This window comes from Pseudophryne corroboree, chromosome 6, assembly GCF_028390025.1.
Source record: "Pseudophryne corroboree isolate aPseCor3 chromosome 6, aPseCor3.hap2, whole genome shotgun sequence".
Classification (NCBI taxonomy): domain Eukaryota; kingdom Metazoa; phylum Chordata; class Amphibia; order Anura; family Myobatrachidae; genus Pseudophryne; species Pseudophryne corroboree.
Window position 1 is genome coordinate 520,776,616 of NC_086449.1, and position 16,548 is coordinate 520,793,163.

Genomic DNA, 16,548 nt, shown 5'->3' on the forward strand with positions numbered 1-16,548 from the left:
TATCCCGTAATTCCACAAATAAAGGCATCCATTCTGGTGTCGACCCCCTAGGAGGTGACATCCTCATATTTGGCAATTGCTCCGCCTCCACACCAATAACGTCCTCATACATGTCGACACACACGTACCGACACACAGCAGACACACAGGGAATGCTCTATACGAAGACAGGACCCACTAGCCCTTTGGGGAGACAGAGGGAGAGTCTGCCAGCACACACCAAAAAGCGCTATATATGACAGGGATAGCCTTATGATTAAGTGCTCCCTTATAGCTGCTTTTATATTAATATATTGCCATTTATTTTGCCCCCCCTCTCTGTTATACCCTGTTTCTGTAGTGCAGTGCAGTGGAGAGACCTGGGAGCCTTCCTGACCAGCGGAGCTGTGACAGAAAATGGCGCCGTGTGCTGAGGAGATAGGCCCCGCCCCTTTTTCGGCGGGCTCGTCTCCCGCTATTTAGTACATTTAGGCAGGGGTAAATATCTCCATATAGCCTCTGGGGCTATATGTGAGGTATTTTTAGCCTTTTTAAAGGTTTTCATTTGCCTCCCAGGGCGCCCCCCCCCCAGCGCCCTGCACCCTCAGTGACTGCCGTGTGAAGTGTGCTGAGAGGAAAATGGCGCACAGCTGCAGTGCTGTGCGCTACCTTAAGAAGACTGCAGGAGTCTTCAGCCGCCGATTCTGGACCTCTTCTTGCTTCAGCATCTGTGAGTGGGCCGGCGGCGTGGCTCCGGTGACCATCCAGGCTGTACCTGTGATCGTCCCTCTGGAGCTTCATGTCCAGTAGCCAAGAAGCCAATCCATCCTGCACGCAGGTGAGTTCACTTCTTCTCCCCTCTGTCCCTCGTTGCAGTGATCCTGTTGCCAGCAGGAATCACTGTAAAATAAAAAACCTAAGCTAAACTCTCTAAGCAGCTCTTTATGAGAGCCACCTAGAATTGCACCCTTCTCGGCCGGGCACAAAAATCTAACTGGAGTCTGGAGGAGGGTCATGGGGGGAGGAGCCAGTACACACCACCTGACCTGTAAAAGCTTTACTTTTGTGCCCTGTCTCCTGCGGAGCCGCTATTCCCCATGGTCCTTTCAGGAACCCCAGCATCCACTTAGGACGATAGAGAAAACGGGTTTAGAGACTTCAGGTTTAAGATGGGTCGCACCGAACCGGCTGGTTTTGGAACGACGAAAAGACTGGAGTAAAAACCCCTTTGCGTAACGGAGGTGGTACTAGGACCACCACCCTTGTCCGCAAAAGTTTTTGAATAGCCTCTTGCAAGGTAACCCTTGCTGCGGGTAAAACTGGCAAGCCCGATTTGAAAAATCTGTGAGGAGGGGAGTGCTTGAAAATCCAGGGAAATGAGGTCCCTCGCCCAAGGATCCCGGCAGGACTCTGCCCACACGTGGGCAAAGTGTTGAAGGCGAGCACCCACCTGAAAGTCACCTTGCCGCTGGGGCCAACCGTCACGCAGAAGGCTTAGCGGCAGGGGATCCGGTGGTCTGGTCCAGGGAGGCAGCAGCTGCAGGTTTACGGGACTTACCACGAGATCCTCTTGGAGTGGTGGAGACGCACCGGCCCTTGCCTCTGAATCTTGCCACATGAAAGGACTGCAAGGAGCGTACTGTGTAAGAACGTCTAGCAGGTGGCGCAGCCGACGGCAGATAGGTAGACTTACTTGCCGTTGCCTGGGAGATCCATTTATTCAATTCATCCCCAAACAAGGCATCACCTGTAAAGGGAAGATTTTCCACACCCTTTTTAGAATCAGCGTCCGCTGACCATTGACGTAACCACAGAGCTCTGCGTGCCAAAACAGCCATAGCAGTAGTGCGGTCATTTATCTTACACAATTCCTTAATAGCCTCGCTCATAAAATTAGCAGCATCCTGTATGTGTTGCAGCAGAGTAATGACCTCATCCTGGGGCAGATTGTCTAATTCATTAATAATATGATCGGACCACTTGACCATTGCCCAAGAAACTATTGTGGGTCGTTGTGCAACGCACGTTGTCATATAAATTGCCTTGAGAGTGGTCTCAATTTTACGGTCAGCCGGCTCTTTTAGGGATATAGCCCCTGGCACCGGCAGTGCCAATTTCTTAGACAGTCTGGACACAGACGTATGGACTGACAGGGGGGGGGGGGGGGGGGGGTTCCCATACCTTTCTGTCCTTAGCTGGGAGTGGAAAGGTAGCTAAAAACCCACCACTGAGGAATTTTTAATTTCTTATCAGGGTTTAACCACGCTTCCCTGGTCAGGGAGTTGAACTCCTTAGACACAGGAAAAGTTGATGAGGTCTTTGGTCTAACATTACAGTACAACTCCTCATCTGGTCCTGCCTCCTGATCCGGTATGTGAAGAACCTCTCTTACAGCAAAAACGACGGCCTCCACCATTGGGGACAGAGAGCTGTCCTCCTCTATATCATCATCCACATCAGGCTGATCAGAATCAGACTGGAGCACCTGTGGCAGTGAGCGCTTATGTAAAGCCAACAGAGGGGCTGAGAAGCCTTTCTGGTATCTGCTGCTTTAGCCATACAATCAATAGACTGATTCAACACCTGTCTCTCCTTTTAAGCTGCAGCCAATTCTGAATTGACATTTTGAATCATGCATATAAATTATCTAACCAGTCAGGTGCCTGTGAACTGTGTCCCTGTGAAGATAAGGAACATTGTTCACACATTAGGGACCCCGCTAAGGAAGGGGTAGCGTTACAAGCAGCACACATAACCATGTCCACAGACATATTTACACAACTGAAAATACAACGCAGCTCACTGAAAACACCTCCACACAGACCCTAGAGAGCCCCTGGAGTGACACTGAGGAAACGGACACCAACAAACACACACAGCAGCCTAATGTGTGAATGTTAGTATACAACCTGTATAAGTGCAGGAGAGCTCCCCCCTTGCTATGACCCCCTGGTACCAGGACAGAAGTCTGTAACAGCGTGAGTCCCCGGAGGAGCAGCGTGCATGCAGCCTTGATGATCCGCAGCAGCAGGAAATGGTGCCTTCCCGCCTCTGGTCCCGCTTCGGGAAGCCCCACCCCTTGCAATGGCGCGCAGTCCTTGTAGTTTGTTTTTATACTGGCCATATTATACACAGTGAAACCATAACAGTACACGCACAAAGCCTTGTCTGACAGTGAGCACTGCTGAGGAGAGACAGTTTTGTCCGCAACAGGCACCGCAGCTCGTGGCCTGTGACCGCCGCGTGACAAGCCGCCAAAGCTGCACCGGGAACCCCAGTGTAACACTCAACGCATCTTGATCTTTGGCATATGGTGGCGGCTAGCTGTCAGCGTGGGCACACATACTAACGATGTGTGATCAGCGCCTCAGGAGCTCAGTGTCCTGTCAGCTGGGATTACGAACTATTAACCCTCAGGAGGTTGGTTCAGTCCCCCCTCTAAGTACCACGAAGTAGGTAGGCCTGGTTGCCAACCAGGGCTACCTGAAAATAACTAAAATAAAAAATAAAGGAAACTCTCTGGAGCTCCAGAGAAATGCCCCAGGCTCCTTGGGCACATTTTTCTAAACTGAGTCTGGTAGGAGGGGCATAGAGGTGAGGAGCCAGCACACACACACACACACACACACACACACACACACACACACACACACACACACACACACACACACACACTCTCTCTAAAGGTTTTAAAGGGCCAGGCTCCAGTGGACCCGATCTATACCCCATGGTACTGAAGTACATATCCCCTGTATCCACTAGGACAGAGGTTCCCAAACTGTGTGCCGTGGCTCCCTGGGGTGCCTCGGGACACTTGCAGGGGTGCCCTGGGTTGGTGGTCCAGGACCAATTCAAATTATTAATGGTCAATATAATAGGTAAAACCAGTGCTGGTGGCTGCCAGTCATAAAATATGTGGCCAAACAGAAGCAAATCTTGTCCCTCACCACATAACTGACCCTAAGGATGACATATAAACGCGATCTACTTAATGTAATATTTCTTTCTAAATTTCTCTAAGAAATTTTTGGCCTAGGGGTGCCGTGAAAAAATTCTGATATTCTAGGGCACCGTGATTCAAAAAAGTTTGGAAACCACTGCACTAGGACATAAGAGAAAATGTAAATAAAGAGTAGTAAACCTTTTTACAAAAGCCATCCCAGATAAGTGCATTCCTCTATTCAGTCTTGCAACCTCAGGAATAAAAGCAGTGAAGCAGGCCGCACACAGGAGTCGTCTGATAACGCTTCTCAACTAAAGCATCATTAGGGTGCTGTGTTCAGGCTAGCTGCCCAACATCAACATGGCTGGCTCAGGTTTTTTTTTTTGTTTCCAGATTCCACATCCAACTGCTTACCATTAATTGGGAGCTACATACACCATACAGGAATGGTACTTAACCACTTGCCTGGCATGGTCGCACCAGATGCGACCATACCAGCAAGTGCTTTATCTGACCTGGTCGCACAGGATGCGACCAGTCAGATAAATAGTGTTAGCAGCGGCAGGGAAGGGAAACTTCCCTCAGTTGCTGCTCTCAGAGGTGTTTGCCGTGCTGCCGATCACTGCTGATCGGTCAGCACGGCAGGACTCCCCCTAATACAGCAGCTGCTGACAATAGCAGCTGCTGGGAAAGTGTAAGCCACCACCACCCCCCTCCCCCCCCCCAGTGTACCTGGCAGCTGTCTGGAGTGTAAAAAGTAACGTTGCAATGTTACCAATCTTCCCAACCGATGTTTGAGAAAAATAAAAAATAAAAAACACCTTTTTTTTTTCTCTAACTAAAACCATTTTGGATAAGGTTAAATTCATGTCTTCACCTAATTCACTCATTAAAAAACCCCAGAAAAAACACACTACAATTTCTGAACGTTTTTTTTGGGGGGGGGGGAAATTGTCAGTTAAATGGTTAAACATATACTATTCATTTTGGTGAAGTATGAATAATCGCACATAAATTCCAAATACTTTTTTTATTTTGGTGAAAAAGACTCTTTGCTTATAACAGACACTACAGATTTAGACATATGTTGTGGCTAGATACTATAAATGGAGCTAGTAAACAGATTTGAAGAAGACATGCCACAGCCTTTCAGTTAGAGATCATGAGACAAATTTGCATACAAGAAAGAACAGTATTTTATTTATGTCTGTGTATAAGCAGAGTTCAGATTTAAATTTTCAATGGGGAGGAACAAATCTGAAAGCAATGGGGAAATGAGTTGGGTAACAGGCTGCCAGTGAGGCATTGCAAATAAAAGTTACATGAAGACTCTAGGATTAAATAGAATCTATCTTCAAACCCCTGCATCCGTTTAGTTTGCTGCCTGGACAAAATAAACAGGAGGAAAAAAATAAATGATAATTGACCTTTAATGCACAATGTGAACACAAACACCTGCAACTCATTCAATAAACCGTCGTCAAATTATGTTTTCCACCTACTGTACTTGCGATGTTTGCAAGAAGTGCCCTGTTTGTCATACTGCTACATAGATCTTTCAGAACAATGAACAGCACTGACTTCCATGAAATGCCAATATATAATTCTGCAGCATGGATTACTCTACTGGAGGGCCCAATATAATGATGTGCATGCTATGGCACAAGAGAGGGTGAGATTGCAGTGTGTATGAGGTGCACTTAAGTGACGTCAGAGTGCTTAATACACTGCAGAAAACAAGTGGCAGATAATTATAGTGTGGGCCCTTGTAAGGCAATCCAAATTTACTGAACTGATGTTACGTTATACAAAATTGCACCACTTTATTTAAGGCTTTTAAGTTTACATTTGGCCACCTCAAAGAAGCTGTAGCATTAGGTTGGTCAATTGGATTACTGTGTTTCCCTGTTGGGTTGTATATACACAATCTTTACACCCAAACGTTAATGCATACAAAGCAAGAAGGCATTGATAAATAAATCTGCAAAAAAAGGTTAATTACTGCTATGTAGGCCTGGTGACCAACAACACATGATTTAAAATTACGTCCCACATTCACATCCACTGGACTCTTCCACCATTTAACAACGCAACCAAAACATTACACATGTGAAACAACCACTGACAGGAAAAAGGTACTAAATCTGTATATTTGGTATTGCAAATACACATATGAATGACAGCAAGCGGGGAAAAGGACACTGTCTCACAGTGAGAATCTACAGCTGCAGAAGCCTGAAAATGATTTACAAAATATGAATAAATCATTATAAAAGAACTCTTAAAATATACACTTCTTGTTGTAGACCCCCACTGTATACACATCTATAAACATTATTCCCTATGTAAACAAAGAGTGGGGAAATGGAACCACTTGGTTAATAAAAGTAAAAGGAACTTAGGAATGTCCCTCCAAAGAGATATTAAAGGCAGAATGTTCAACAAAGACCGACTACAAGAAATACATTTATTGTAACGACTCCTTTTGCTTCCAGAAGGGGCGCAATAAAGTCTCCACAGGATTCCCTAGACATGAGTGAAGGAAAAGTAAGGAAAATAAATCATAGTTGTGAGAAGCACTTTGTACAACACAATAGATGTTGCTCTCGTATTTCTTTAAAGGGAGGGAAAAAATAGTTACAAGAAGCTACAAATACCAAAGATGCAAGATCATCAGGAGTAGTCTATAGCGGAGCTCTTTGGACTTTCTTGTTTAGTAAGCTAAAATAGTGGTGCTTTTCATTGTACACTCCGATAGAAAGGAAGGGCTTGTGAAAGAATACAGTACACGTTTCTGCACGTGTGAAAACATTGCTGGGTGAACAATGTCTGTTAGCAGTAATACTGGATGTGGGCTCTGTTGTTCCCAGTTGCATACGTGAAGAACATTTCGAAGCAGGCATCTTTCTTGTGACTTAGGAGGGGATCTGATGGTACACAATCTGAGCTTGCAACTTCCATCCATATTGTGTAAGGGTTACCACCACAGGAAAGTCCATTGGAGTTGTTAACAGGGTAATTTGAGTTGGAATGCTGGCACTGTTGTTGCACAACAGTTCTTCAGACCTGTAACAAGTGACAACACACAGAATGAGTATTCGCTTTCTGCACATGCAATGTGTGGTGCCTGGGTCTTTCAGACCTGTAACAAGTGACAACACACAGAATGAGTATTCCCTTTCTGCACATGCAATGTGTGGTGCCTGGGTCTTTCAGACCTGTAACAAGTGACAACACACAGAATGAGTATTCCCTTTCTGCACATGCAATGTGTGGTGCCTGGGTCTTTCAGACCTGTAACAAGTGACAACACACAGAATGAGTATTCCCTTTCTGCACATGCAATGTGTGGTGCCTGGGTCTTTCAGACCTGTAACAAGTGACAACACACAGAATGAGTATTCCCTTTCTGCACATGCAATGTGTGGTGCCTGGGTCTTTCAGACCTGTAACAAGTGACAACACACAGAATGAGTATTCGCTTTCTGCACATGCAATGTGTGGTGCCTGGGTCTTTCAGACCTGTAACAAGTGACAACACACAGAATGAGTATTCCCTTTCTGCACATGCAATGTGTGGTGCCTGGGTCTTTCAGACCTGTAACAAGTGACAACACACAGAATGAGTATTCCCTTTCTGCACATGCAATGTGTGGTGCCTGGGTCTTTCAGACCTGTAACAAGTGACAACACACAGAATGAGTATTCCCTTTCTGCACATGCAATGTGTGGTGCCTGGGTCTTTCAGACCTGTAACAAGTGACAACACACAGAATGAGTATTCCCTTTCTGCACATGCAATGTGTGGTGCCTGGGTCTTTCAGACCTGTAACAAGTGACAACACACAGAATGAGTATTCCCTTTCTGCACATGCAATGTGTGGTGCCTGGGTCTTTCAGATCTGTAACAGTTTTGTAATTAAAATTCCTTCCTATTACTGACTTTTCTACTGCAAATGCAAGATACACTTTCTCTTGGAATATCTGGACAAGGTCGACACCACTTTGGTCAACACACCCCTTAGGTCGACATGGACAAAAGATCGACATGAACAAGGTCGACATGGAAAAAGGTCAACATGAGTTTCACATTTTTTTATTCTTCAAACTTTTTCAAACAATTTACGATCCACGTGGACTACAATTGGGAATGGTAACCTGTGCCGAGCACAGTGGTAGTGGAGCGAGGCACCTTGTCCGAAGCATGGCGAGCGGAGCGAGCCATGCGAGGGGTTCCCGGTCACATTACGGAGAAGACAACACTAGAAAAACATAAAAAACTCATGTCGACCTTTTCTCATGTTGACCTTTTGTCCATGTCGACCTATTTCAGGTGTCGACCTTGAGTCCCAGACCCCAGACATACTTTTCTCCTTACATAGGAGTATGTGTGAAAAATAATAATGTAGCATGGTTGTTGTAGTGGTTAGCATTACTGCCTCACAGCACTGAGGTCATGGGCAAGATTCCCGCCATGGCCCTAAGTGTGTGGAGTTTGTATATTCTCCCCGTGCTTGGATGGGTTTCCGCTAGGTACAGCGGATTCCCACAATCTAAAAATATTCTGGTAGGTTGTCTCCCAACAAAAGTTAACCCTAGTGTGTAAGCGTGTGCATGTGACAGGGAATATAGATTCTAAACTCCACTAGGACAGGGACTGATGTGAATGGCCAAATATTACCTGTAAAGTGCTGCGGAATATGTGTGCGCTACATAGATAACTGGTAATAATAATAAAACATTGGAGTTTTTATTACATAAATAGCTAAAGTTGCTCAAATAGCTGTCCGTTTTGACTGCCAATCCAAAAAATGTTACGGCATGGTTGATAAAACAACATTTTGGTTTGCAGCCATTCACACTACTAAGCAGAGTTCAGAGTCTGTCAATTTAATTTCAAGAGGCCAGGGCAATAAAGTATACAGTGTAGGTAGTGGCTTCATTTAATGGTGAATGTGGGGGCTAATCAATTGATAGTGGGCTGGCGATAGTCAGAGAATAGTGGAGGTTTTTTACGTGATGGCAGCTGATATTTAATATTGATATAGTGATGCCTATTGATTTAAGGTTAGGATGGCTGGCCTACTTATTTAACGTGTGGGTGAGTTGAAGGCTATTAATTGATTGTGAGGCTGACTTCGGAGCTAAGGATGGCTATATATTACAGGTTGAGTATCCCATATCCAAATATTCCGAAATACGGACTTTTCTGAGTGAGAGTGAGATATTGAAACCTTTGTTTTCTGATGGCTCAATGTACACAAACTTTGTTTAATACACAAAGTTATTAAAAATATTGTATTAAATGACCTTCAGGCTGTGTATAAGTTGTATATGAAGCATAAATGAATTGTGTGAATGTACACACTTTGTTTAATGCACAAAGTTATAAAAAATATTGGCTAAAATGACCTTCAGGCTGTGTGTATAAGGTGTATATGTAACAAATGCATTCTGTGCTTAGATTTAGTTCCCATCACCATGATATCTAATTATGGTATGCAATTATTCCAAAATACGGAAAAATCCGATATCCAAAATACCTCTGGTCCCAAGCATTTTGGATAAGGGAGACTCAACCTGTACAAGTAAATACTAACTATGCGATTTGAATGAGAGGTGGATAGATGAACATATTAAATGTGAATACTACCAATATCAAGGCATGCTGGGTGATATTTATTGATTCTGGATGCTTAAAATGTAATGTCAGGGCTGGTCAAATGTGAATATCATTCATTTTCAACATTGGGGCTTGTTGCAAGTAGGTATTATTATTATTATTATTAATAAATATTTGGTGCTACTGATTTAATGGTTGGGCTGATTGGATGGTGAAGCTATTTATGTAATATGGTGTCTCAAATGTGAAGCTTGTAATGTAATTTAGGGTTGATGATGCCCATTATATATTGTAGGGCCCAATAATGCAAGGTCGGTTCTCTGCATCAATTATGGGCACTGATATTTTAATGGCAGGTATAATTGTGGGAAAGCAGGCCTATTTATTAAAAATGACCTAGGGCCAAATTTAATAGCTTGCGGGTTGCGGAAAGTGTTTTGGATATTCAGCTGCAAGATTTACAGCAGCTACTGTTTTCAGAAGCAAAGCCAACCTGGTTTTGCCTTCAAAAAAATGTGCTACTTTACACATTGCAGCTCAATTACAGAAACATCTGCATTCCCTGTAACGTACAAGATACTACATTTGGTCCCTAGAGTGTTGCCTGGTTACTCAACTTTCTAGATGGTGAATACCTGAAACCTTTTACAAACAGGGTCCTAACATTCTTAGATCTGGCAAAGTAGCAGAGATTAGGATATCAGCTTCATGCCAAAGTCTGCCATCTGTACTAATTGTGGTAGGGCAGTCCTTGCATAAAAGAACTTTGCAAGACATTTGGAATATAGTCCCACTAAGAAATGGCCTTTCAATGCTGCATGTACCAGGAGCAAGTGAAAGCAGTATTAATGAAACTTTTAGGGAAGGAAGCAGGGTTGCCAGAGCATCCCTTTCACAAGTGACACATGAATGACACAGGATCCGTGGATGGCTGACATTTAGACACCATCTCACCTGGTATTAAATCAGCCACAGAACCTGTGTCCTCTCTATTAAAAGGGATGATCTGGCAATGTTGCCATGACCCAGATCACCATGATAATGATCACAGAATCCCAATGCTCTAGTCAAAAATGTTTAGAGGAATACATATGGGAGAAATGAAGCACTAAACCTCAGGTCCACTAACTTCTTAAAACATGCCCGTATACAGTACTGTATGCATGGATATTTTGTCATCGTGAAATCCTGTTAGAAACAGATCCTTTAATTAAAGAAAGTGAACAGGTTTATTCAACCACATCTATCATAATGGTCAAGTAGAGGAGAAACACCTTCCATCAATTGATAGACATAACCATGAAACAGTGATTTACCTGGCTCAGAGCTACTGCACGTCTGTGTATTAAAGCAGCTGACATGTTGATTTTTTGCGTGCCTTGCCCGGTACAGGAGTTTTTCTGTTAATTTGTCGCACAAGATCATAAAAAATCTGTAAACACAAACATTGTTTAGAACTAAAAAAGTTAGCATAAAGCTCATCCATTCATAGCAAATGGATAGATTAAGGCAGAGGTTCCCAAACGCAGTCCTCAAGGCACCCCAACAGTCTAGGATTTAGGTATATCCATGTCTCAGCACAGATGGTTAAATCAAATTGACTAATGTGCTAACTAAGTCACCCGTGGCCAAGCATGGATACATTTAAAACCAGGACTGTTGGGGTGCCTTGAGGACCGCGTTTGGGAACCTCTGGATTAAGCCATTTTATATATAATCTGCTTGAGGAGCTCTGGATTTCAGGATGTAGCGAGCAAGGTTACTCAAATGGTAGAAAAGTGTTCCTTATCCGCTTTGCAAACTAAACCTATCATGTATATTTCAGTTTCGCCCAATTTGAGGATTTTCTGTTTTAACAATTGGTGACCAGAACAGACCTATGGGTACAACTTGGTTTTAAATGTAGGCATTAGTCTAATTGTTACAGGGTCAATGGCCTTTTTCGTCACTATGTCAAAACAGCATGATCTCAGCATGGTAGCACCTCTATTTATAGGTTAACACTCAGGGTGTGCGGTTTTAGTCCCTCCCCTGTATTTGTGTATATAATATGCACTTGAAAGTAGATAGTTCCTTCTGCTAAGTACAAGTATCCCTGCCATCTGCCCTTAGGTGATTGTAATCAGCACAGGTTCTACATAGCTGTTTACATATTAACCCCTTAACGGGACGATTTTCTCCCCCAAATACCACTCCAAAATTGTCGTGTTTATTTAAATACGTGAATTAGGTGAGGAACACGAATGTAACCTTATCCAAAATGATTTTAGTAAAAAAAAAAAATTATTTATTTTTTGGGGGATGGGATTTATTTTGTAAAATATTTTTCCTCAAACATCGGGCAGGAAGATCGGTAACAATGGTAACTGCCGTGCTGACCGATCAACAGTGATCGGCAGCACGGCAAACACTGGGTGAGGGTTTCTCTTCCCTGACACTGCTAACAGTGTTTATCTGACTGGTCGACCATGCCAGGCAAGTGGTTAAGGGGCACTATTATGGTAAGTCATTGATAAATTTACATTTAGTATTAGTAATGTTAAAGGCCCATCTGATGGGAGTTCACCTTGACGTGGTGGATTGGCTCACAAGTTTGGCCAATTATACGCCATGTTATTTGCAGAGTTTATTACATCTATTTCAGCTATTAGTGTTCTAAGTGCATACCAGCATTATCTTTTTCCTACAGGGCACTATAAGTCTCAGCATGATTGCACCTCTTATTATATTTAACAATAGGGTGCTCCATCCAAGTCCCTACCCCTTTTCACTATATCAACAAAGACCAGATATTATATTAAAAACCCAATAAAGCAAAACAGTGATTCATAAAAATAAAAGGTTAGTACCGGTACAATGGTGGACTAAAATAAAATTCTAGCATAACGCTCCTACTATGCGCTATCTTGATAATGTCATCAGAATTTCTAGCACCAATATAATTGCAACACTGTCGCAATGGACACTTGTGAAGAGTCCATTTAACTTACCTCATTGACATTAATCTTGGATTTGGCAGAAGACTCCAGGAATGCGCAGTTGTTCCACTGTCTCGCTAGGTTCTGCCCCTGTTCTTTGCCCACAACCCTTTCATCTTCCAAGTCACACTTGTTCCCAACCAGAATCATTGGCACCTAAATAGAAGAACTCTTGTAAGATATCTACAGATGCGTCCTCTTACATTCTTGTTGCAGTCACGCTAAACAGCCCTTGAAGTCGCGCAATGACCGCGGCGAGTCTCATTAGCTCTAACAGCATCTGAAGTGCACATTACAGTGTTTTCCAGGAAAACACTGTAGCATAGCATTTTGTATGCAAATACAGTCGCAGTCACACACAAAATATAGGCATGCTGTGTATCATTTTAATCAGCTGAAGCTGCTTGTGCATCCTATTGTATTACTTTACATCTAAGATGCATTTTCGCTGAAAAAAAAATGCAAGAAAGATGCTCGGTGCTACTGAGTCACGCGACACTCGTGTTCTGTGTAACGCGACTTGTATCGCACGAAGCAAAGATGTAAGAGGACACATCTGTACTCACGTTTAAAGAATTATTTAACAGCCAGGATCAGTAGAACACCCTCCACATTTAGTCGGGTTGTCTTCAGTTTGCCGGCTGTCAGGATCCTGGCGCACAGTATACCGGCGCCGGAATCCAGACAGCCGGCATACCGACACTTTATCTCCCTCTTGGGGGTCCATGAACCCCCTGGAAGGGAAATAAATAGCGTGGCGCACGTGGTGCTCATTTGCGCTCGCCACACTGTCGGTATGCCAGCGGTCGGGATTCCGGCGCCGGTATGCTGGTTGCCGGGAGCCTGGCCACCGGCATACAATACTACACACGTTTTAGTCTTGTAGGCCAACACATGAATGTGAAATCGTATTTGTAGTAGACATTGCAAAATGGATATAACAGCCTCAACAGACCCAAATCCTGACTGGTTTATAATTTGTTAGATAAACTATCACTTTTCTAAGGTCATCTGCATCATTTCTGAGATTGAGGTTTGGACTGAGAGGATGATGTTCTCTGCACAAGCCCGGTCCCCACTCCCCCCAACATTTGTGGCATTGAATTCAGCAGCACAAATAGCTTTATATGCTGGGGACATTAATACTGCTAGTGTCAAGAGATAATGCTGTAGTTGGGTAGGATGTATGCTCAAATAAAAGACCATGATCGTTCTACAGAGATTCAGGTAACAGATGTACAGATTAGACAAATCGTTTAAAGCTAACAAAAATTTAACTTGTATGAGAAAGTATTTTTATAACATTTACATGTGTTTGAAATGTCCCCACACCACAAGGAGTTTCTTTAAAAGAGAGAAGCAGTCATTTTTTGGGCCGAATCAATAAAAGACCACCTATCATTTCCCTAGTAACCAGTGCCCTTGTTTATTTACAAGAACATTATATTGCTGATGCTGTGTACATGTAACAATACTGGGAAAGGAAAACCACATTAACAAGAACTGCACTCTGTACATTCACTGCACATATTGGGAGGATGTGGTGACAATGTCATTACACTGGTCTAACTACCAATTTAAAAAGAAATACACAATTTTGCCACACAAGATTATTTTCCCTTGAGAAATGAATACATGCAATAACTATTACAGTAGTTATATGTGAACATGCACCAATGACATAAAATCTATATATCCATATGCAGTGATGTCAGTGCTATAAAGTAGGAGTGAAGAGTACATAACAAAGTCACATCTCCAGCAACACACATCCCAGCTTAGGAAATTCTCTACAAGTATACCTTCAGATGTCCAAATGTATTTGCCAATGACGGCCCTACAGACCTATGTCTCCAAAGCAACATATTTTCTGCACACAGACTGGTGTTTTTGATTACCAGGTGGAGGGGGTAGGAAGTGATGGAGGGTTATAAATGGTGTGGTTTGAAGTATATAACATGAAACACACGTGCGTTCCTTTCGTTTAACGCACAGAAAGCCACTAACTTTGGAATCTTCATGTTTATTTACTGCACATTTCAGTAATGCAGTACCACAATACAAAACTGAAAGGGCTGAAACCAGAACTGGTGCACAAAACTCTGAAGAGCTTCACTCTAGAAAACGAAGACTGAAGACAACTGTTGAAATTTGATTTTAATAAATGTGACTGTAATGGAGAAAAGTGGGGACAGCAGCCGTTTCTCACACACATTATCTCTATATAGGATTGCTGACAAGTACAATGCGGTGGGCAGTAATGTATTCAGACTCTGTCAGGCATTCCTATTCTCTTTTCTTAAAAAGGTCACAGTCCCTGAAATAGACTATAAGCTAATGTTGAACTAAACAGTCTACATGACTGCATTCACTTTACAGAAGGTACAAGTATGTACAGTTTAACAAAGCCAACAGGTGAAACAACAAAACAATGCAGTATATTTTTTCATATTTTTTTTTTTTAAAGTGCTTCCTTCACACAATCTGATTAACATGACAAAGTTCACATCTCCATCTAACCGAGACAATGCACAGAAAATAAGAATTTACTTACCGATAATTCTATTTCTCGGAGTCCGTAGTGGATGCTGGGGTTCCTGAAAGGACCATGGGGAATAGCGGCTCCGCAGGAGACAGGGCACAAAAGTAAAGCTTTTACAGGTCAGGTGGTGTGTACTGGCTCCTCCCCCTATGACCCTCCTCCAGACTCCAGTTAGGTACTGTGCCCGGACGAGCGTACACAATAAGGGAGGATTTTGAATCCCGGGTAAGACTCATACCAGCCACACCAATCACACCGTACAACTTGTGATCTAAACCCAGTTAACAGTATGATAACAGAGGAGCCTCTGAAAGATGGCTTCCTAAACAATAACCCGAATTAGTTAACAATAACTATGTACAAGTATTGCAGATAATCCGCACTTGGGATGGGCGCCCAGCATCCACTACGGACTCCGAGAAATAGAATTATCGGTAAGTAAATTCTTATTTTCTCTATCGTCCTAAGTGGATGCTGGGGTTCCTGAAAGGACCATGGGGATTATACCAAAGCTCCCAAACGGGCGGGAGAGTGCGGATGACTCTGCAGCACCGAATGAGAGAACTCCAGGTCCTCCTTTGCCAGGGTATCAAATTTGTAAAAATTTACAAACGTGTTCTCCCCTGACCACGTAGCTGCTCGGCAGAGTAGTAATGCCGAGACCCCTCGGGCAGCCGCCCAAGATGAGCCCACCTTCCTTGCGGAATGGGCCTTAACAGATTTAGGCTGTGGCAGGCCTGCCACAGAATGTACAAGTTGAATTTTGTTACAAATCCAACGAGCAATCGACTGCTTAGAAGCAGGTGCACCCAACTTGTTGGGTGCATACAGTATAAACAGCGAGTCAGATTTTCTGACTCCAGCCGTCCTTTAATGTATATTTTTAAGGCTCTGACAACGTCCAACAACTTGGAGTCCTTCAAGTCGTCTGTAGCCGCAGGCACTACAATAGGCTGGTTCAGGTGAAACGCTGATACCACCTTAGGGAGAAAATGCGGACGCGTCCGCAGCTCTGCCCTATGTCGAATGGAAAATTAAATAAGGGCTTTTATAAAACAAAGCCGCCAGTTCAGATACTCTCCCGGCCGAAGCCAGGGCCAGTAACATAGTCACTTTCCATGTGAGATATTTCAAATCCACCTTCTTTAGTGGTTCAAACCAATTTGATTTGAGGAAATCTAAAACTACATTTAGATCCCACGGTGCCACCTTAGGCACCACAGGAGGCTGTATATGCAGTACTCCTTTGATAAAAATCTGGACCTCAGGGACTGAGGCCAATTCTTTTTGGAAGAATATTGATAGGGCCGAAATTTGAACCTTAATAGATCCCAATTTGAGACCCATAGACAATCCTGATTGCAGGAAATGTAGGAAAACGACCCAGTTGAAATTCCTCCATCGGAGCACTCCGCTGCTCGCACCACGCAACATTTTCGCCAAATACGGCGATAATGCTTCGCGGTGACTTCCTTCCTTGCCT

General features: G+C 43.4%; 1 protein-coding gene across 1 annotated transcript in view; it reads right to left on the reverse strand.

The window, feature by feature from the left end:
* Window positions 1-4,933: 4,933 nt before the first annotated feature.
* Window positions 4,934-16,548, reverse strand: part of RAP1B (RAP1B, member of RAS oncogene family) — a 174,942-nt gene continuing 163,327 nt past the window's right edge. Inside the window, exons 6-8 of the mRNA XM_063927511.1 lie at window positions 12,536-12,679; window positions 10,862-10,977; window positions 4,934-6,988 (exon numbers count right to left, since the gene is read on the reverse strand). Coding sequence (XP_063783581.1) covers window positions 10,891-10,977; window positions 12,536-12,679 — 231 coding nt within the window. The 3' untranslated portion in view covers window positions 4,934-6,988; window positions 10,862-10,890. The remainder of the gene's footprint in view (window positions 6,989-10,861; window positions 10,978-12,535; window positions 12,680-16,548) is intronic.